We start from the raw sequence: 19210 nt of genomic DNA on the forward strand, positions 1-19210 counted from the left end.
TCGATGAGGAAACGGCGTCGATCGACAAAGAGCGCCCATTGGCAGGAGGATCTGTATGGTGCTGCGACACTGAACAGCACGAACTGAGAGTCGAGGCAAAGGCGGGACGCGACGGGCAAGAATGACGATGTGTTGCATATAATCCACAAATCCCACGCCGCGAAATGTGCCTACAGCGGACACTCTGTGTGGATAATTTTTTGTATGTAGTGAAGTCGTGGTGAGGTCAGCGGTCAGGTGCGCCACCAATAGCTATGCTGTACTGGATTAGCGCCCAACCCTTCCCGGACAGACGGTGTAAAAGACCGCCCGCGCACAGTAAGTCCCCCCGTAAGGTCCCCTCCAGCTCTCCTATTTGGGCAACTCTAGCCTTCGGCCTATCCGGCTAGTCCCGGCGTTGGTACTTTGTCCTCTGCTTATGCGACTCCACGACTTCTCGTCAACGACGACAAAACGGAACCCATCGGGAAACAAGACGAGAACGATAATGTGGACAGCGGCACGAAGGATGGCATAATGTATTTGTGGTATCTCGGGTTTCACCTGAAAGATGGACTAAACATGCTTGCAAGCGATGGAAGGAAATGGACATCGTACAATGGAACGTAAGAAATAAGAAATGAGAACGAAACGACGTTGGGACAAATGTGCGAAAAGTAAAATAAAAAACGAGATAAAAGGAACGAACGGTCTCCTTGTCCCTTTGGCATCATTTCCAAAAAAGACGGAAGCAAAGAAAGGAATACAGCGAATGCAAATCACTGTATATCCCTACCGCCATTTGACGTGATTACAAAAGAAATTTTCCAACATAACAAGAAATCCTCATTGAATCCCGTCCAATTAGCCTGCCACCCGCCAACCCTGAACAGACGAAAGAACTCGGCTGCGGCGAACCTATACCTTCTCCGAATGCCCGTCGTTCAAGAGGAGCTCGAGCACAATCTGCATGCCGCCCGCCTCCGGGTGCGTCATGCTGATCTTGACCGTGCCCTGGGAGTTCTGGCCCGTTCCCGCCGTGCCCGTCGCGCCGCCCGCCGCCGCATTGTTGGCTGGTGTCGCCGCCGTCGCGGATGCATTGTCTCCGCCCGTGGGGCCTCTAAACCCGTAGTCGAGACACCGCACGTCGTTGCCGGCAATGATCTGCCGCAGCCGCCCGTTTTCGGCGTTGCGCACCTCGACATAGTCTTCGTTGAACAGCAGCAGGTACTGCCCAAACATGGTGGCCGCGCGCGCCTTCTTCTGCTTGCCCGAGTACTCCATGATCAGCGTGCGCGACACCTCGCCGTGCTTGTCCGAGTACACGGCACAGTCCTCGTACGCGAGCAAGAACTCCTGGTCGTTGAGCCGGAACATGCCGAGCGGGCGCTGGTCGCGGATCCGTGCAGCAATGTTGGCCGTCGCCGGCATCGCCAAGTCGCGCGGCACCGACATGGTCTGTTTGCGGTCCAGCGTGAGCATCACGATGCCCTTGGCCGTCGAGACGGCCACGTACGTCTGGAACAGGTTGAGCGAGAAGCAATCGGTCGGCAGGTAGAACTCGTCAAAGTCGCGGAAGGACTCGGTGCCGCCACTGCTCCCGCTGCTGCCACCACGCCGGCTGCTGCCAAAGAATCGCGACTTCTTTTCCGATGCCTTTTGGAACACCGGCTCGAGGACCTTGAACGTGTTATGCAAACCCTCTTTGCGCTTGTAGAAGAGCAGCATGCGTTCCTTCATCCGCGCCGTCGCAAAGAACGACACGTCCTTGGCCAGCCGCTGCGGCGCCCGTCGCGCGTTGTCATTGTTCGGCGCAGGGAAGTTGGACACGGGCGCCACGACGTCCAGCGGGTACGAGATCAGAGCCTTGTCAGCAAGGACCAAGCACACCGAAAACTCCTCGAGCACCGCGATCTGCGTGACTTTGTTGATTTGAACGGACTGAAGGTACTGTTAGAAAACGTTGCTTCCAGACTGCAGTGGCAGAACAAAAAAAAAAAAAAAAAAAAAAAAAAAAAAAAAAAACACTTACTCTTGTCCAACCGCGAGGATTGGACGCGTCCGAAATGTAGACACCAAAGTCGGTACCTATGGCAATAATCGACTTGCCATAGGCCGTGAAGCCCGTCGCACAATTCACGGAAGCGCGGCAAACGGGCGCTGGACCACGTCCTGGGCCAAACACCTGCTCCATCTCGCGGATCGACCGGTCCAGCGGCGTGCCGCGGATGGAGACACTGGCGTGCTTGCCAATGGCCGTCATGGAGTCGTACGCGAACGCGCTGTCGGCCAGTACGCGCAGACGGAACGGTTCGGCATTCTGCTCGAGCAGTGCACGCGCGTGCCGCGTCTTGGCCTCGACGATCTTGTTGCACCACTCCTGGCGGCTCTGTGGCGTGGTTGCATACAGCGTGTACACTTCGTGGCCGAGATGCTTGACGCGGAAGGGATACAGGATTTTGCCCTCTTCTGCAGGCGTGCCAGTGTTGAGCCGCGTGACACTCGAGCCCGTGGAGCTGGCCGTGGCCGTGTGTTCGAGTTCGGGCCGGCCGGGGGCGCCGTTGGACATGACCTTGTTGAGGCGGATATCGGACGCCGAGGCCGTGGTCGTGCGAGCCAGGGGTGCTGCGAGGCCCTTTTGCTTGGAGATGGGATCGTCGTTCATGCTTTCGAGAAGAAGAAGCGGCATGGGGATAGGCTCTTTGGACACGTCGTACTTCTTGTCGCCGCGGCCGTCCTTGGAGGGGATCGCCTTGGCCAGGATAAAGTAGTGGTCGAACAGCAGCGCTTGCGTATCGACCCAGCGCACACCCTTGGAGCCCATTCGCTGGAGCTCGCCTTGCAGGAGCAGCTCGCGCCCCAGGTGGTCGAGATTCAGCACCGTCTGGGAGCCCTGGCGGAACACCAGCTGGTTCTGCAGTTCCTGCAGAGACACCTTCTTGCCCATCTCGTCGACGAGCCGATCGCAGTCCTTGGTGACGAGGCGAATCTCTTCAATGGCCCGCGCCAGATTGGCCTTCTCCTCACTGTCCTGCACCGTGTTCTTGAGCACTGTGCTCAAAAGAAGTGAGTAGCGCTGCAGACGCGTAATGGGCGCCTTGAGGAACGTGTCCCAGCCCAGACGGTCGGACCGCTTGTGGTTGCGGACGTGTTCCAGGAACTGTCGGAAGAGCACGTTGCGCGCAGCTTCTTTGCGCACCGTAAAGGACGAAATGGGGTAGTCGGTCGAGTATGCAATGTACTCGTCCTTGGCCTTGCGAATCCACTCGCGAAAGATGTCGCTAAAGCCGACAATCCAGGGGCCCTGCTCGTTCTGGCGGTACTTGAGCTGGGCGAGCAGATGGTCTTTGCTGACGCGCTGCATTGACTCGACTTTGCCAAAGACTGTGTTGATAAACTTGTCGAGCCGGTTCGGCGGGATGATGGGCGGCTGCCAGTGGCGGAGCTGGTTCTTATACAGCACGCGCAGTACGTCGAGCTGGTTGTTGTACTCTTCCTCGCTGGTAACGATTTCGTGCAAGACGTTTTGGCGCTCGACCTCCTTGCGGGGCTTGCTCTCGATGATCTCCTTGGTGATCTTGTAGTGGGTCACCCAGTCCTCCTTCTTGGTCGACACCTCCGACATCAACTCGTCGAGATTGGCCTTCTTCAGCGTCCGCGTGCAGTAGTATGAGTAACAGCGTCCGGGTATTTCGTGTGCATGCACAAACGGGGCGTAGCAGCCTGAATCCGTCAGCTGCCACAGGACACCGCTGATCTCACCAGGACCAAACTTGACCCATTCTTCCTCGGGGATCAGGATGCCGGCCGTGAACATGGAGTCGGCCACGTTGGTGGCCAGGGTCTCGGCGTCGGCAACGTTCATGTTGGGCACCTTGGTGGTGAACAGCGCGACCAGGCCCTCCTCGATCGTCTTACGCTTGAGGTCTGGCTCGCCGTCGGCCATTTCGCGCACCCAGCGGGCAATGTTGCTGAGAGCCCAGGGCTCATGACAGCGGCGGAAGTCGTTGGACGACAGCTTGGACGGCACGAACTTCTTCCGCCGGCCGGTAGGAAGGGTGATAACATCGTACGCGGTGCTGGCCGTATCGTAATTGGCGGCGTCGTAGGGAAGCCCTTGCTGCGCAGCCACCTGCCGCTGAGCCTTTCGTCGCTCCTCGGCCGCATCGGTGCGCGAGCGGCCGGGGACCTGGACCACGGGTGTCGTGCTGTGGTTAGACATGGATGTCGATCGCTCAACTTGCAGCTGTTGTTGGTATTGCTGCTGCATCAAGAGCTGCTGTTGCTGTTGATCCTGGACAGACATGTAGGTGGACGACCGCGAGTCCGAGCTGTGTGAATAGGCGTGCTGCCGGTAGGACAAGCGTGATGCATTGGAGGGCGTGGCCGACAGCAGATTGCTGCTGCTGCTACCGCTGCGACTAACATCAGCAAGGCCTTGCGGAAGGGCCGGTAGGGGACGGCTCGAGAGGCCCGGGTGGTAGAACATGTCTGGATATTCATCCTTGGTCGGGGACTCGCTACCGCTGCGGCCCGAGTGAATGGACACGCGCTCGTCGCCCTCATCGAAGCTGAGGCGGTGCAGCGTCGGAGGCTGCAGGCCGCCGGTGCCATCATAGTCCATCTCGGCTTCCGCAAACGGTGCATACTGTTGTGCTTCGCTCTCGTAAGGTCGCGGTGTCGTAGATTGCGGCGGACGGTCGTGAGACGCCATTGCAGAAGACGCGCTCCGCCCGATGTGACCACCTTCCACAGGTTCACCATATGTCAGGTTGCCGGCGTAGCCGCCGCTGAACAGTCCGATGTCCATACCAACGAACTCGCCATCGCTGACATTTGCCTCTTCCGGCTGGGGCGGCAGGGGTGTTGTTGTGCGTGCGGCGGTGCCCTGGCCATCGTCGTGGTGTTGGTGCTGCTGCTGGCCGCTGTAGTTGTAGTGGCTCGTTGTGGCGCTGCTCATACCAGAGGCCATGGACGCACCGCTGATGCTGAAGCGCTGTTCGTCCAAGTCGGCCTGCTGCATCTCGTACACACCAAAGGCACCTTCAGGGTCGCTATCGTCCTCCCAGCGATACGTCGAGGGCGCAGCAGCGCCGACACTGCCAGGGTAGACGCCGGACGTTGTAGATGCCGACGACGGTGCGCGGCCCACGCCAGATGCTGCACTGGACCACCCACTAATACTAGGACGGGTAGAGGATGCGCGCGAGTTGCGGCGGTAAAAGTCGTCTTCAGAGACTTCGTCGGTGGGAGCCGCGGGCGGAAGCTGCAGGCTACCATTTTCGTCGCCGTTGCTCGGGTTTGTGATACCAAGGTCAGCCTCGATGTCGTGGTAAAGATTGTCTTGCGTCACACGGTCGTTACTGTGGTTATGGCCATGGCTACGGTTGCTGGCGATGCCAAGAGCCGCGCCCCCGCCGCCACTGCCCCAGCCCTCTTCTTCGACGTCGTCCATGGGCGGTCGGCTGGGCAGGGGAGCGTTTGTGGGGTGTCGTTGCAGGCCTGCGGGGGACGAAGAATGCGCGGGCGGCGATGGGACGGGGGAGGTCGCCGAGTTTGACCGTGATACGCGGCTGGCAAAGGCGTTGGGATCTACTGGGAAGCTGCTGGTTGCGGGGGTGTGCGAAAAGGTCGGGTAAGGTGCCTGGGAGGTCATTGTGCTGGGAATGGCACCGGGCGACGGCATGGGGCTGACTCCGTTTGCCGATGAATAGCCAGCAGTCGTGTTCGGAGGAGAAATGAAGCTGCTGCTGGCGTTGTAGTTTGCCTGGTACTGTTCCTGGTTATATGCGGCCGGTTGGGGAGAGATACCCGTTGTCGAAGGCGAGGTATCGTAGTAGGACCCGGGTTGGTAGGAAGACGGTGCCGACGGTGTCGGAGACGGGTGCACTGGAGGCGGAGGTGTGTAAATGGCAGCGCTCGTCTGCTGCGGCGGCTGTGTGTAGGGCGATGTAGCAGCCGGTGCTGGCGGGGGCGGCGCAGCCGGCGAGTTGTACTGGTGCTGGTAACTGCTGTAGCCGGCGTATGTCGAAGTTCTCTGCGGCACGGCGCTTTGTGTGCTGGCGTATGCTGCCGGGTTGTATGCGACTGGCGTGTAGCTTTGTTGTTGCTGTTGTTGTTGCTGCGGCGGCGGCGGCTGCTGCTGCTGTTGTGGTTGCTGTTGGAAGCTGGAAAAGGAGGGCATGGTCGGAGAGGCCAAGCGGGCAGAGGGGTGTGGGTGGTACGGCAACGACTGCGACTGCGAGCGTGCAAACGTCTGAGGATTGTACGACGACTGGGGCGCAATTGTCTGGTACTGATGCTGGTACCCGGACATAGCCGTGGCGGGGTTGGATACAGGCCCCCCATAGGCTGCCGGTTTTGCAGGGATGGGCGGCGCTGGAGCCGGACTGTCGACGGGACTCGTCAAAAAGAGCTCGTCCTCGCCGCGGCTGGGGATGCTGGCCTGTGCATGATGCAGCTGGTGTTGCGGCTGCGGCTGCTGGCGGTTCTGGTCAAAGTACGAGCTGTCGTCACCGTTGTTGAAGCTCGGCCGTCGCGCTGGATACTCGTACTGCTGCTGTTGCTGCTGCTGCTGCTGCGGTTGATTCGCAACAGGATACTGAACAGGCGGCACATGGCCGAAACGGCGCTGATCGTCGCCGCGGAACGACATGTTGGCGACAACACCGGGGCACGGATGTGACAGATGGGTCGTTCGGTCGAGGTCCAAAGGGGGCTCAAAGTGTGTTGGTGAATGGAGGAAAAAAAACCCGGGAGTGGATACGTTAGCTGACAATCGACTTTCAATGTCGTGAAGCGTCGTGGTCTTCGTCGTCGTCGTCGTCGTCGGATGCAAAGAAGTGGCGGCCGCTTCGCTGTGCGGGCCAGATCATCCCAACGCTCGGTCAGCAATGGTAGGGCCGTAATCGTCGTATCGCTGTCATCGACCACCCCTGAGGTTGGACGAGAAGGGCGTTTTTGTCGAGCCGAGGCGGGGAGACCAAAAGCGCGCGCAACAAGGACGCCCGGGCGAGAAAGGACAAGGAGACAAACAAACAAAGCGAGTGGAACGAACGTCGAAAGAGGGCACAGACAGGGTAAAAGCGAGTCGTGTCGAGGGCGAGCGGGAACGAGAAGAAATGGAAGAGGGGGAAAAGGCAAAAGCAGAGGTCGCGGCTCAGGCCGAGACGATGATGAGCATGAGGTCAGCTGTGGTAATGTTGGCAGCAGACAAGATGTGCAAAAAGGCGGAGGAAAGCTAGGCTGTTGCCAAGCCGCACAAGTAGCAGATGGCCTGTTTTGGTCGCTTTTTTCCGTTGATTTTGGTTCCAGGGTCCGCCGCCGTTAGGGGCTGTCAACTTTTCTGACGGAGTATTGCTCCGCTCAAGGAAGAGGCTCGGGAGGGTCTAGCAGTGGCAGTGAGTAGGCTGATGCGACTAAAGGACTGGAGCCCTCAAAAATGGATCGAGGGTTCTGACGTTTTGACGACTACTTGACAAGGCGCATTGCTGGCGACCGTTGGTGTAGTCTGACTGTCACGAGCGGCGACGTTTCCTTATCCCAGGCGGCCTCTGGGGCACGACAGTTCGACCGAGAATACAAGAGTGCACACGACGTAAAGTTGTTGGTCCGCTAGCCGGAACGCCCCTGAGAAAGGGACAAAAAGCCGTTGAGATGTGAAGGGCGAGAGAAGCGCGCTAGAAAGGGTAGAGAACGTCTCTGGGGCACGTCCTGTAAAAACGGCGAAGAACAGGCGGTGTGGGCGGTCGTTGGCGTTGTAATTACGACAGCCGGGTCGTGACATGGAATCGCCAGTCCCAAGGGAAGGTTTTTTGAGGTTGTAGATATCAACAAGTTTCCATTTTCAAATTTGGAGACGCAGTGTTTGCAATTCCACTAGCTGCAAGAAACGTAGGAATCAAAGTGGAAGGACCACTCCTCAACACTCTGGTGGTTCCTTCCCTGCCTAGGCTGCCAGGGATTCGGACGACGGAAGGAAACAAAGTAGGGAGGAAACAACACGAGGCCATTGTGAGCCAATCGTAGCGTGTGGACGTCGGCCAAGTTGAGTTCTTCCAGCCCTGTCACAAGCCTGCGCAGGTCTGTCACCGCCTAACCAAGTCGCTCGTCCTGCAGCTTCTCCGTACCAGCCGGGAGCACTGGCGCATTCCGCTTTGCGACTCAGTGGATGCCACCGTTGTCGCCTTCCTACGTAGGCGGTCCTTCCATTTCCTCGGCATGGTCCAAGAGACGATAGCACCTTCCTTACATGTCAATTTGTTCACTCGGCTAGAAGGAAAGAACGACGCGATTTGCAGGAAGCAGCGATGTACGATGTTGTAGACGCAAGGTGGCCACTGCTCCGGCGGCGAGAATAAGAAAGAAACATCACCGAACCCCGTCCTGGGCTTATGTGAACAATAGCCCTTTGCCGGTGACTCTGCGAACTACAATTTGGCCGCGGTACGGCGACTCACTCCATCTCGATGCTGTTTCGCCATTCTGCAAGAAGCACCCCACGACCGGCCGCTCGTAGGGCTGGAAGCGTCACGCAACCAGGACGAACGAATATTCCGCTGCAGATATCGAACAAACCAGGAACGGGTCTGCTTTCTCTAGTTCTTGAGGCCAGTGGTGGTCATTGCAAGAATGTCAAGCCCCCTATTTCCTTTTTACACACTGACAGCAAACATGTTACAGAATACGGAGCTGCATACGGAGTCGCTTCTCCTGCCGAAAAAGAAAGGATCAAACATCAAACACATCAGCAGGGGCCGAGCTGTTTTGTCCTTGCACACCATCCCCAAAACGAATCTTGGCCGTTTCCGCTTGTGCTGTTACTGGCGGTTGTGCTAAGAGAAGTCTTGGATCAAAAATTACAAACTCGATACTCCGTAAAGTTACGAAGCACTTCGCAACCCTCGTCATCTTTGGATATTTCATTCGCTTCAAGGCACATGGTTTGGTTCGACAAGTGACAATTCTGACTTCAATGATAATTCTCACTCAGTACCCAGTCTGGCCGTTTGATCGCTTTCATCGCTCCGAATTCATGACATCCAACAGCATTCTCCAGCAGGTAGATCGAGGTAGCTAGCATATATGGTGTACGTCGTAGTATTCTTACAGTCGAAAGCAAACATCTTCTTTACCCGTTGATGGACTTGGTGCTCCAATTGAAGCTGTCAAGACAGAATCAACCACTTTTACACATCTTGCTGAAGCCCATGGCTTGAATAGACAGCAGCTGTGATTCGGCACCTATTCACGGTACTGCAGTGCAATTACCCGATGGCAGTCGATGTGTAAAGCGCTGTCTAGCGGTCTTTGCCGCTGACAAATAAGTGCGCCATAGAAGCCCCGCCTTGACGTAAATGACGACAACGGCAAGGCCCAACTGGCCCCCCAAGCACGCACTTTCTTGCCGTTGTTCGTGCGCGCCACGGACGCGACGAGGGGCACCTTGTGGGCGGCATCTTGGGCGGGGAGGGAAGCTCTTGCCCCCAAAGGGCGCCGAAATGGCCCCAAAACGGGCAGCTTCAGCGAATCGTCGAGGGAAACAGCAGGAGCTACCATTCGCGCCTGGGCAAGCTGGGCAACCTCGGATCTCCGATGCTGGCCCGTTAGCCTCGCTTTCCCTGCTGTTTCGTCCGTAACGAGCGTTGGCTTTCCCAATCCCCGCCCACTTCTTCGCCGGTTCCCTATTTCCCAGTCGCTCTTGCCTCTCTTCTCTCTCCTTCCTAGTTCTCCTCTTCCCTCCCTCTTCCTTCCTCGAAAAGCATCATCTCGAACTCCAATTCGCTTTTGGAACCAACTCTTATTCTTTTTGTCCACACTCTCTCTCTTCCAATCCATAACCTTTAAACCGTCAAAATGGTCAAGGCTGGTAAGCTTGCACCCCTCCCTTTCTTTTGCTCCGCCTCTTCCGAACGTCAATCCCAAAGCTCTTGAACCATTGCCTCCATTGCCTCCAAGCCAATTCTTGACAAGGCAAAGGGAAATGGGGAGGGCAGTATTGGGCTTTATATATCCCAAATGGCCATACACAATCCCACGTTCGGCCCAATGTGATCCCTGTCAATCCGTCCAACCTGAGCACGTTATGAGCAAGAACTCCCCTCAAAAACTGCGCCGTTACCGTGTCCGGCAACTCGAGTGAGCAAGTTTTAAGCTTCCAAGTGGCGTGCGGCCGGGCCCGACGATCCATCATCCGTCCACCATCCGCCTGGACAACACCTTGATGGACAGTTTCCACTGCATCGTGGTGTGCGGCTGTACGACTGTGGGTGTCCTTGCCTCTTTGACTCTGCTGGGTCGTGCCCTCGTTACGTCCTGATAGCAGCCTTGCCATATGCAGGTGGCCGCCCATCCGGGTAGTCGGGAGATGGATTGCATTGAGCGTGAGGGGGGTGCATCCAACACGTCCTCGATGCTGGGGACTGCGCATCCATTTTGTTTTGTGACCCGATCTATGCAATGGGCCCGACTCTTCCGTACTAACACCGCCGCCAGTTGCTGTCCTCCGTGGCGATGCCAAGGTGTCGGGTACCGTCACCTTTGAGCAGGACTCCGAGTCCGCGCCCACCCGTATCACCTACGACCTGACCGGCAACGACGCCAACGCCGAGCGCGGCTTCCACATCCACACCTTTGGTGACAACACCAACGGCTGCACGTCGGCCGGTCCTCACTGTAAGCCTCTTTTAGTAGTTGCCGTCACATACCATCCTCGTCTCCGCCACTAACAGACCAGTCAACCCGCACGGCAAGACCCACGGTGCCCCGACCGACGAGGCCCGCCACGTCGGCGACCTCGGCAACGTCAAGACCGACGGCCAGGGCAACGCCAAGGGTACCCTTGAAGATTCCCTCGTCAAGCTGATTGGCCCCGAGAGCGTCATCGGCCGCACTGTCGTTGTCCACGCCGGCACCGACGACCTCGGCAAGGGTGGCAACGAGGAGTCCCTCAAGACTGGCAACGCCGGTCCCCGCCCCGCTTGCGGCGTCATTGGCATCTCCAACTAAGTTATCACGTCCTGTCATTGTCGTGTAGCCGAGTCGGCATAGCAAGAAAAAGATGACAAAAGACACAAGCAAAAAAATGGAAGTGGAAAACGAATCAGAATGAAAACCAGGTTGTCTGGGCAAAGAGGAACAGCAGCAAGGCGGGCGCTCTTGAGACAGAGAGCTTGTCGTCAGCAGTCTCTACGCAGATTAGGAATCTATTGCGAATGTCTTTCCCGAACCATCACAGGAGCAGTTCAACTAGCTGTCACGTACGTCGGACATTGTGGCTTCCATTGCTTGCTAACATATAGTATGACCAAGAGTCCAATTCATGGTACGCTGTCACGCGGCCACTCTTTGTGCAGCAATCGCAATGCTCCAATTGTCATCATATATCCAGACAGGCTCAAGGCTCAGCTGCACATTATTGGCCATCACAAGACTAACAAAAAGACGGGGTCATATAATGATACAATCATTTTCGTCCCGTGTACACAGTAGGAGCACTCTTTGGCCACTGCCAGAAGGAAAAGCTATTGAGAGGGAGGGGTCGCATTGCGTCTATGGTGGGGTAGGCAGAGCAAGCTACATCGTAACTAGCCTGTAGGATCCACTTTTTTACCTGCGGCCACTGTAAAGCACACTGTCCTTTCTGTTGCTGAAGGCAAGACAGTTTGGTCGCGGCTTCCCCACAAAACGCTTTTTAACCCCCCTCCATGCATTGCTGGTGGCCAACAAGCCCTTTTCTTTTTGAAGAAGGCACGAGCAAATCATCTAAAAAAAAATACTAAACTGACTCTTCCCCTCAACAGCCGTCCTTCAGGGCCAGGCACGCGAACGGGGCTGCTCTTTCCTCCCCTTTCGTTCCATTGGGAACTGTGTCCACAACAGAAACAGGCAAGTGCCATCTGGAACCCCAGTAATTATGTAAACGTAGAAGAAGGTACGAGAGAAGGGAGACAGAAGCAACACAAGGTAGTCGCTATTGAGGGAAGGTGTCGATTGTGGCAGGTCCCTGTCGCACCCTGGAAACAGCTGTTGCCTCCCGCAACTCCACGCCAACAACTTCCTTCCACGAACGTCACTTTGGAACGTCTGTCCTTTGTGGCCCCTCTTCCACTTCCTTTCCTCTTCTCAACCACAACCACAACCTTATTTTTTTTGTCGTCTTCACCGCAACCTCCGTCCCTCTTGTCGGTTCCTGTTTGACCAATACTTGGCTTTTCTTTTTTGCCTCGTTGTCCCCTTCTCGTTTTCGTCTGATCATCCTCGTCGATCGTCTTGCTTTTTTACACTAAACATTTTTGTTGACATCCTTTCAAGAGCAATTGTAAGTCCCAGAACATCTTCCTTGTCTCACGTCACAGCTTGACTCTTCCTCGAATTTGGCGGGAACGGACTGTCCCAGTGGCTTGTTCTGTGTCTCGTCTCCGAGGGTTGCCAAACGGTTCTCCCCCTTGCACAAGAGCTCTGCCATCAATGGCGGTGAGCTGGTGCAACACGATGCCACCACCAGCTCTGGTTCGACCACAATGTCCGCTGCCGTCATGGTTGCACAGACGCGAGCACTCGAGATTGTTCGTTCTTTTGTCTGCCTTGTTTCAAGCTAACCACGGCATCTGTCTTGGTCAAATAGAGGCTCTCCCCGCACCGTACACTTTCGACCATGGGTTTCATTGCCAACGTCAAGACCGTCCTTAGCGGCGACACCCTCGTCCTGACGAGCCCCAACAACCCGAACCTCGAGCGGACCTTCTCTCTTGCCTTTGTCACCGCGCCCCGCCTCAGCAGAGACAACGAGGAGCCCTTTGCCTTCGCGTCACGCGAGCACCTCCGTTCTCTCGTCATCGGCAAGCAAGTCGAATGCACCGTGCTGTACACCGTCCCCGGCTCCAATCGCGAATATGGCAGTGCTGTGATTGCCAATGGCCCCAAGCTGCCCGATGCCCTGGTTGAGGCTGGTTGGGTCAAGGTCCGTGAGGAGGCCGGCAGAAAGGAGGACAAGGAGGAGGTCGTCGAGCAGATCAGCAACCTGCGCAGCCTCGAGTCCCAGGCGCGCGCCAGCGGTCTCGGCCTGTTCTCCGGCGCCGACGGCACCATTGAGGTCCAGAACGACCTCGGTGGCCCCAACTTCCTCAAGGAGTGGAAGGGCAAGACCGTGGACGGCATCATTGAGCGCGTCTACTCGGGCGACCGCCTGCTTGTCCGCCTTCTTCTGTCCGACAAGAAGCACGCGCAGGTCGTGACCCTCGTGGCCGGCATCCGCACCCCCGCCACCGAGCGCAGCAATCCGACCACTGGCCAGACCCAGCCGGCGGAGGAGTACGGCAAGGAGGCACACCAGTTTGTTGAGCAGCGGCTACAGCAGCGCCAAGTTAAGATCCACATTGTCGGCGCCAGTCCCCAGGGCCAGCTCGTCGCTACCGTCCTGCACCCGCGCGGTAACATTGCCGTCTTCCTGCTGCAAGAGGGTCTCGCTCGTTGCAACGACTTCCACTCCACCATGCTCGGCGAGGGCATGCCTGCTCTGCGCGCTGCCGAGAAGCAGGCTCAGGACGGGAAGAAGCGTCTCCACAAGAACCACGTCGCCAAAGCCTCGGAGGGCCACCTGGATGTGACTGTGACGAAGGTCATTGGTGCCGATACCATTATCGTTCGCGACAAATCCGGCCCCGAAAAGCGGTGCGTTTGTACACATTTCCCGACACTGCATGCCCTTGAGAGTCACATACTAACAAAATGTATAGCGTCCAGCTGAGTAGCATCCGCGGCCCGCGGACGAACGAGGCTTCCGAGGCACCGTTCCGGGAGGAGGCCAAGGAGTTCCTGCGCAAAAGGATCATTGGCAAGCACGTCCGTGTCACGGTTGATGGCTCGCGGCCAGCCACGGAGGGCTTCGAGGCGAAGGACGTCGCCACCGTGACACAGAATGGCAAGAACATCAACCTGGCTATTGTCCAGGAGGGTTACGCCTCCGTTATCCGCCACCGCAAGGACGACACCGACCGTGCGCCTAACTACGACGAACTGCTCGCAGCACAGGAGACCGCCAAGGAGGAGAAGAAGGGTATGTGGTCCGGCAAAGCACCAAAGGTCAAGCAGTACACCGACGCTTCCGAGACCCTGCAGCGCGCAAAGATCCAGGCCGCGGCTCTGCAGCGGCAAAAGAAGGTCCCTGGTATCGTCGATTTCTGCAAGTCTGGTTCGCGGTTCACCGTCATTGTCCCCCGCGAGGGCATCAAGCTGACCCTGGTGCTCGCGGGCATCCGTGCGCCCCGCGCCCCCGGCCGCAACTCCCAGGAAAAGGGCGAGCCGTTTGGTGAGGAGGCGCTTGAGCTGGCCAATCGGCGGTGCAACCAGCGCGACTGCGAGATTGATGTGCTGGACGTCGACAAGACGGGTGGTTTCATCGGCGAGCTGTTCATCAACCGCGAGAGCTTTGCCAAGGTCCTTGTTGAGGAGGGTCTGGCGTCGGTGCACCAGTACTCGGCAGAGAAGTCGGGCAACGCGGCCGAGCTGAATGCTGCGGAGAAGCGCGCCAAGGAGGCCCGCAAAGGCCTGTGGCACGACTGGGACCCTTCGCAGGACGAGGTTGCCGAGGAGGCCAGTAGCCATGCCAACGGTGGTGGTGCGGCGGCGAGCAGCGAAGGCGCGACCCTGACGCAGCGACCGCAGGACTACCGTGACATTGTCGTGACGAACATTGATGCCAACGGACGGCTGAAGATTCAAGAGATTGGCAAGGGCACTGCGGCGCTCGAGACGCTGACAAGTGAGTTCCGCAAGTTCCACCTGGACAGCAAGAACAACGTCTCCATCGGCACCAGCCCCAAGGCGGGCGACTTTGTGTCGGCTAAATTCTCCGAGGACGGCCAGTGGTACCGTGCCAAGATCCGGTCCAACGACCGCACTGCCAAGGTTGCCGAGGTCGTCTACATTGACTACGGCAACTCGGAGAAGATTCCCTGGTCGCAGTTGCGGCCGCTGGACCAGACCAAGTTTGGTATTCAGCGCCTCAAATCGCAGGCCACCGACGCTGTGCTGTCGTTTGTGCAGCTGCCGACAGGTTCCGACTACTTCCGCGACGCCGTCAACTTCATCGCCGAGTGCACGGCCGAGCCGCTCGTGGGCAGCTACGACTTTGTGGACGCCAAGGAGGGTCTCAGTTACATCACCATCTACGACCCCAAGACAGGCAGCGACCGCAATGCGTCGCTGAACCGCGAGGTACTGCTCAACGGCCACGGCCTGGTGCCGCGCAAGCTCAAGACGTGGGAGCGGAGCAGTGTGTTTGAGCCGACGCTCAAGGCGCTGCGCGAGGCCGAGAAGGAGGCCAAGGAGAACAAGTACGGCATGTGGGAGTACGGCGACATCACTGAGGATTAAGTGTTGTGGGCGAATGTTGTCCGATGATGAGCTACATCTCTCCTTTGTCTCTTTTACTTTTGTTGCCTTTGGTCGTTTCTATTTACGAAGAAAATGAGGGGACATTGGTTGACTATTTCCCAATTCCGGTTGCATTGGTCACTGTTTGCTTCATTTTTTGGGGGCATTTTTGGTTGACTTTGTTTTGATTCTGGATTGGGATTCGTAAAAAATAAGGCTGGCGAAAAGTTGCAGGGAAAGAAGACCACTGGTGGTCCACGATTCAAAGCAGGCAAAAACTCATTTTCTGAAGCAAGCATTATTATTTTTTTTATAACGGTGCCCCATAAAAAAAGACTCGTGATGAACGTTGTGTGAGCCAAGTACGTGGCAAGACTGGAAAAGTTAAGGAATAAAATCAACGCCGCAATAAAAAGAATTCAGTTAAAATTGAACCAGAAGCAGTTAAAAATAAAATAAAAAGAAATGAAATTTCATCAAAAAACAACGAAAATAATGAAAATAAATTAAAGCGGCCCCTTAAAATAGTATCTCGAAGAGAAATTAGTCGTTAGCAAACGAACGGGATATATGGTAAATTGCCGAAAACAAAATAAGAGAAGAAGACTACAATTGAATGAACATGACTACAAGGACCCATGTGCCACGACATTTATGTTCCTTTTGGCCACTGTTGAAACGCTCCTCTCCTCGACTTCTCATCCTGTCCTCTGGCCAATGACGAAAGCATTAACATGCTCGCTTGTTTCCCGGCGGCCCTCTCGAGCCTGCTGTTCCGCAGACGCATGCATTTCTCCTGATAAGCTGTATACTCCTTCTTGCTTTTCTCCACTAATTTGAGCAACGGGTCCTCGGCCGATGTTGAACGACGATACGGCCGAGGTGCTAGACCCTGTGGATTCCGCGACAGAGGCTTACGGCCTGTCACAGGGGCTGTTGTCGCAGATGGCCACGGTGCTGGCCGCGATGCCACTCGGGCTGATGTCTGACTTGCCGCTGAAGGCGAACGAGTCGGTGTATTGGGCGCTGGTCTGGCAGTAGACGGCTTTCGTTCTGTTGGGAGAGAGCGCCGGGCGGACTGTGCCATAGACGAAACAGCAGACAAGGCGCCGCAGTCCTCAGACTTGATAGTCTTGGCTTTCTTGTGGCAAGTTGCAGAGGCAGCTGCACTGGACGGGACGGGCCGTTTGGTGCGAATCGTACCTGCCGGAGGTAGAGTCATCATGGGCTTGGTAGGTGCACCACCTTCTATTTTTATCTCGACACCGGGAAGGAGCTTCGGACCGGGTAGTGAAGACTTCCCCCGGCCTTCATTCGCCCCTGACATTTGCTTCATCATGTTCTGCATCGCATCCATCATGGCCGGGCCCATGCCTGCTTGGCCCATGTCTCCCTGTCCCATCGCCATTGGCATGAACACGACGGGTATGGGACAAAAGACAATATTGGATGGTCCAGGCAGCGTCGGCGAAGCTGATGGTGAGGCTGGGCAGTTGCCAAAGCCTATCATGCGACGCATCACCTCTGGGAGGAAGCCAAAGTCTATGCCTCCGAAAGCGCCGCCGCCCGAATTGCCGCCATGTCCAAGTTTGCCGTTTCTGTTTCTGCTGCTATTGCAGCTGCCGGTGCCAGCCACTTGCAATTTCTGCAGAAATTGAGCCGTTGCCTGACGTACCTGGTTGTCTACCTGCGGTGCTACCTCGACAGCATCATGTTCAGCAAAGACGACACCATCTCCGTCGCAACGGAAGTCGTCGTCTCCATGGTCGTCTCCGCCGCCATACGACCACGACGAGGCCCACGACCCCGTCTCGGTTCCATTGAAAGACATCTCGCTTGCACCATCGGTACCATCGTCTGTATCTGATCCTTGGCCGCTGGGCCCTCGCTCCCAGGTGCTGGGCTCGTCGGGGAAGAAGGCGTCTTGGATACGCCCGGCCATGGCCAGCGCTTTGAACAGTGTCGCCGGGATCTCGAGGTTGCCGTTGACGAGACGGAACACACGCATCATTGTGGGCGAGGGCAGGCTGCAGTCTTCCTTGTCTGCGTCCTCATCCCCATCGTCATATTCGTTCTTGACCTCGTCATGTTCCTCGGCACGAGCAAGCTTGCGGAGGTAGTTGGCTGCCTTGATACGGACCCGCCGGAACGGCGTCGACGCACCCAGCGACGCAGCCGTGTTGTGGTGCTGCCAGTAATCGCGCAAGGCGTGCAGCACGGCCTCGAACTGGGCTGGGTGCTTCCAATGTGGGATCAGGATGCCGAGACGGCGGTAAGTTTCGGTATCAGTGCTGAGGCCTTTGCGGGCGATGCGAGCGGTGGCCGTGCGCAAGAGCGAGCGTTGGGCATGAAAGAGGTCCTGGGGCAGAGGAGTGGCATCGTGGGCAATGCTACGAAGCTCGTCCAAGGTACAAGTGAAGGACACCTCAATGGCCGGGTGGAGCTGCATGTAGTCGTGGTCGTCATCGTCCATGGTGATGCCTGTAGACATCGAATGAAAGAGAGAGAGATGTGAAGAGGAGAGGAGGTGAAGTGGATGCTTGGAGACGTTGGCTGAGAGAGTACGTTGAGAGTAGAAGGAAGAGACTAAAAGGAGAGATGAGGCATGATGCGGTTGTCAGAGAGAGAGCATTGGAGATGCAGGATGGTACGAAAAAACAACAACAGACGAACGAAGGAAAGCCTGGCCGTCTGTGCTCGGAGAGGACATACTACCATTCCACGTGCCTGAGATGAGTGTGATGGTTAAAACTTACGATTATATGAGACGACGTTCAACAGAATAACATGCATTGTGAGTGGAATGTGGATTGAGAATCACGACAAGGCCGAGAAATCCACGTCTCTCACATTGCCATATATATTATTGACTGTTGTCGCATTTGCCGCTTGCCGATTGCCGTTCTCATGAATCTCACCTCACGACTCGTTTACATCTGAGACTGGCAATACTGGGAAAGTAGACCTTGCAACACAGAGTGCCTCAAAGGGGGTCAAGATTTGAGGAGAATCGGGCACCCTGTCCCGTCTCATATCACATCGCCATCACTGGCAAGCATCTGTAAAACACCACATACCACGACCTACGTGGACAATTGGCTAAATAAAATAAAGATGCAAAGTAACGATTCCTTTTTTGACGCCTTGCCTTGTAGTGAAACGAGCAAAGAAAAGAAGACGAAGAAACAGAAAGCCAACAATGCAGCCGGGGCAAAATGGTGACAAGCAAAAAGCCTGGCAAATAAACATGGATTGCCAAAAACAAATAACGCCAGTTGTTCTCTAAAGAACTGATATCTCGTCGTTCCATCCCGAGCCGCGCATGTGTCGCCCACCACCATCGAGGCATTGGCCACTGCAGTGTACACGATCTGCGTCGGGGCGCCTGGTAGACAGTTGTAACGGCCGCAGCAACGGTTGCATTCCGGGCGGCCGCCCCGTTCATGCGTTGATCGCGCCCGTGGCTGCTCCGGCGTGGGCTCGGCTCAACTCGTTCGCTCGCCCGCACACCACCCGTTTGTATGTTGTCCCCCGTCGCGCCTAGTCCTCCATTTTCGTGTCCTTGTCGTCGCCGCGAATCCACAGCACGTTGTTGCACCTGTTTGTTAGCGTTGCTCCTCCGTATGGACAAAGGGAGGGGGTCTGCTTACCGAATGAGAACCTGGCCCAGCTGGCCGGTGCTCTCGCCGTCAATGTACTCCTCCGTGTCGGACAGCTGCAGGTTCATGTAGCTGTCAATCGACACGAGCGCGCCCTTGTACTCGGTCTCGCCCCACTTGAGCCGCACGGCGACCGGCTTGCCCACGAGCTCCTGGAGCATCGGGCGGGGGTTGACGGGCATGAAGCTCATGGCGGC

General features: G+C 56.7%; 5 protein-coding genes across 5 annotated transcripts; 2 read left to right on the top strand and 3 right to left on the bottom strand.

Moving 5' to 3' along the window:
* Positions 1–897: 897 nt before the first annotated feature.
* On the bottom strand, positions 898–6634 carry SPBR_01185 (RhoGEF group protein; the record flags this gene model as incomplete). Its single annotated transcript, XM_040759496.1, has 2 exons — positions 898–1920; positions 2012–6634. The coding sequence occupies 2 exons, from the start codon at positions 6632–6634 to the stop codon at positions 898–900; spliced, it is 5646 nt and encodes a 1881-aa protein (XP_040619388.1).
* A 3678-nt stretch (positions 6635–10312) lies between these two features.
* On the top strand, positions 10313–10986 carry SPBR_02032 (Cu/Zn superoxide dismutase; the record flags this gene model as incomplete). The annotated part of the gene is made up of 3 exons (XM_040760341.1): positions 10313–10361; positions 10474–10653; positions 10715–10986. The coding sequence occupies 3 exons, from the start codon at positions 10313–10315 to the stop codon at positions 10984–10986; spliced, it is 501 nt and encodes a 166-aa protein (XP_040619389.1).
* Positions 10987–12634: 1648 nt separating this feature from the next.
* On the top strand, positions 12635–15354 carry SPBR_01331 (uncharacterized protein; the record flags this gene model as incomplete). The annotated part of the gene is made up of 2 exons (XM_040759642.1): positions 12635–13650; positions 13716–15354. The coding sequence occupies 2 exons, from the start codon at positions 12635–12637 to the stop codon at positions 15352–15354; spliced, it is 2655 nt and encodes an 884-aa protein (XP_040619390.1).
* A 914-nt stretch (positions 15355–16268) lies between these two features.
* SPBR_01515 (uncharacterized protein) lies at positions 16269–18147 on the bottom strand (the record flags this gene model as incomplete). The annotated part of the gene is made up of 4 exons (XM_040759825.1): positions 16269–16407; positions 16458–16999; positions 17030–17835; positions 18111–18147. The coding sequence occupies 4 exons, from the start codon at positions 18145–18147 to the stop codon at positions 16269–16271; spliced, it is 1524 nt and encodes a 507-aa protein (XP_040619391.1).
* Positions 18148–18894: 747 nt separating this feature from the next.
* SPBR_02137 (small nuclear ribonucleoprotein F) lies at positions 18895–19204 on the bottom strand (the record flags this gene model as incomplete). The annotated part of the gene is made up of 2 exons (XM_040760444.1): positions 18895–18952; positions 19005–19204. The coding sequence occupies 2 exons, from the start codon at positions 19202–19204 to the stop codon at positions 18895–18897; spliced, it is 258 nt and encodes an 85-aa protein (XP_040619392.1).
* Between the last annotated feature and the right edge of the window lie 6 nt (positions 19205–19210).

This window comes from Sporothrix brasiliensis (genome assembly GCF_000820605.1).
Source record: "Sporothrix brasiliensis 5110 chromosome Unknown Cont18, whole genome shotgun sequence".
Taxonomy (NCBI): Eukaryota; Fungi; Ascomycota; class Sordariomycetes; order Ophiostomatales; family Ophiostomataceae; genus Sporothrix; species Sporothrix brasiliensis.